Source organism: Morone saxatilis, unplaced genomic scaffold (genome assembly GCF_004916995.1).
Source record: "Morone saxatilis isolate NCDOM2014 unplaced genomic scaffold, NCSU_SB_2.0 Contig23, whole genome shotgun sequence".
NCBI classification, from domain to species: Eukaryota; Metazoa; Chordata; class Actinopteri; family Moronidae; genus Morone; species Morone saxatilis.
In genome coordinates, this window is record NW_023339796.1 from 90,774 (window position 1) to 93,269 (window position 2,496).

The following is a 2,496-nucleotide window of genomic DNA, read 5'->3' on the forward strand; positions in this document are numbered from 1 at the left end:
CCAGACCTCTGTAGGTACCCACTGGCCCCCTTACAACCACCCAGTAAACCTTATAAAACCGTCAGTTATGATCTGAAGTCAGTCTGACCTCTTTCTCGTTGGTTCTTGGTGCAGCAAATGAAGATGGATCGGATGAACCAGATGAACGCTGACGGGAACATGGGCCCCCCACAGGGACAAGGTCCTATGCCCCCCTTCCCCGGCCCAGGAGGCCCCGGAGGTCCTGGGGGCCCGATGCCTCCTGGCCAGCAAGGCTTTCCCCCCAGCATGCCTCCTCAGCAGATGCCCAACAACATGGGGCCTCCCATGGGACCCGGAGGCATGCAGCCTCCATTCATGCCCCCTGGACAGATGGGGCCACCCTCTGGACCCCAGCCTCACCAGGGGCCCCCTCAGGGCATGATGGGACCACCAGACATGCAAGGACCGCAAGGTATGCAGAGACATCCAGGCCCTCCCAGAAACATGGGTCCCCAAGGGCCTCACGGTATGGGACCCAGAGGGATGCAGGGGCCCCCTGGTGGGATGATGGGACCCCCTCCTCGAGGAATGGGTCCAAGGGATCCGCAGGGGCCTCCACCTCAGGGGGGCATGATGGGCCCTCAGGGTCCCATGCAGGGTGGGATGATGGGGCCCCCACCCAGGACACACGGCAACATGCCAAACAACTATGGGATGGGCAACATGCAGGGGCCCCCGGGAGGGATGCATGGGCCTCCAGGAAATATGCAGGGACCCCATGGAAACATGCAGGGCCCTCCTGGTAACATGCAAGGACCACATGGAAACATGCAGGGGCCCCCAGGAAACATGCAGGGACCCCATGGAAACATGCAGGGACCCCCAGGAAACATGCAGGGGCCCCATGGAAAAATGCAGGGACCTCCAGCAAACATGCAGGGGCCCCCATATATGCAGCACCAGGTGAGTTCATGTGTTTACTTCCAGAGGATTCCTGTTGTATCATCAGGACCAGGTTCAGGACCAGGTTCAGGACCAGGCTCAGGACCAGGTTCAGGACCAGGCTCAGGACCAGGTTCAGGCTGGTTTTAAAACTGCTGTGTGAAGGAGTACTGGATAAATCTGATTTGGTCTTTCCAGGGTCAGAACTCGGGGCCTATGATGCATGGGATGGGGCAGCAGGGGCCCAACAACAAAGGTAAGACCAGAGTCATATTTATTTATTCCTCCTTGAGCTCGCAGTGATTCATGTTAACCACTTGTAGGACTTTTGAAGGTAATCACCAGAAGAATAATTAAAATGTAAAACACAACCAGGCTGTAAAGGTGGAAGAAGATCCATCCGACTATAATCATTAGATTATTTTAATATTCTGACGGTCGTCCTGTAGGAGACCCTCGGGGGCCGCCACCAAACCACCACATGGGCCCTCCTGACCGGCAGGGTCCTGGAGGACCAGACCAGGGCTCAGGTCCTTACTGGGGGGACAACCAGCAGGGTCGCCGTGGACCGCAGGACTTTGATGGAGGCCAGGAATTCCACAGCAGAAGCGAGGAGGGCTGGAGACCTGGACCTGGGTACCAGGGAGGAGGAGGGGGAGGTCACAGGGGGGGAGGACACCGAGGAGGAGGGAACGGGGGGAACTGGGGCCCCGAGGAGAGGTTCAGTGGAGGAGAGTTCAGAGGACGGAGAGACGACAGGTGAGACACCTTTTGAGGCTGAATGTGAAGTGGGGCAGAGCTAGAACTGAAACCTGCAGACTCTGAGGTCTGAACTGGACTCTGGGTGTTTCAGGTTCAGAGGAGGAGGCCCCGGCCGGCCTGGAGGTCGAGGTTACCCTGACGAGTACGGTGGCCAGGAGGAGGGCTTCGACGGCCCGGAGGAGATTGGTCGAGGCTGGGACAACGGAGGCAGAGGGAGGCCGCCTCGAGGAGGAGGTCCACCCAGAGGAGGAGGTGAGAGGAACCGGGACTAGTTTCTGTTCTGTCTGTCCAAACCGGTTTACTGTTAACAGTTGAGCAAACCTCGGTCAACTTCCTCCTGTTGCTATAAATATAAAACATAGCTATTTACAGCTGATAGTTAATGTTAGAAAACACAGAAAACACAGACCAGTTCCCACCATGAGCAAGACCTTGAGACAGCAAATAAACTTTATATTTTATACTTCTGCAGACTCTTATTGTGGCGGTGTTCTCCTTGTCTTCCTGTCTGTAGGTCATGATGGTTATCGGGATGGTCAGCAGATGCATGATGGGTCATCTCCGGCCGGTCGCGAGCGCTCCTCCTCCCTGCAGGGGATGGACATGGCGTCTCTGCCCCCCCGCAAGCGACCGTGGCAGGACGGCCCGGGAACCGGAGACCCCCGAGAGCGAGAGTCCCCGGGAGCTGACGGAGGTTACAATCAGACTTATATAATCAATATGTAAATTAATCAACACACATATATAACAGGGTGTCCGCGGGGTTGTAAAAGGTATTAAAAGGTAGTAAATGAAATTAGCAAAAATTAAGGCCATTAAAAAGTAATAAAC

At 55.9% G+C, this 2,496-nt stretch overlaps 1 protein-coding gene across 1 annotated transcript in view; it reads left to right on the forward strand.

Moving 5' to 3' along the window:
* wdr33 (WD repeat domain 33) overlaps positions 1 to 2,359 on the forward strand; it is a gene marked incomplete at both ends in the record, with an annotated part of 5,215 nt that extends 2,856 nt beyond the window's left edge. The window contains 5 exon segments of the mRNA XM_035671047.1: positions 115 to 924; positions 1,102 to 1,159; positions 1,353 to 1,662; positions 1,757 to 1,917; positions 2,180 to 2,359. Coding sequence (XP_035526940.1) covers positions 115 to 924; positions 1,102 to 1,159; positions 1,353 to 1,662; positions 1,757 to 1,917; positions 2,180 to 2,359 — 1,519 coding nt within the window.
* Positions 2,360 to 2,496: the final 137 nt, after the last annotated feature.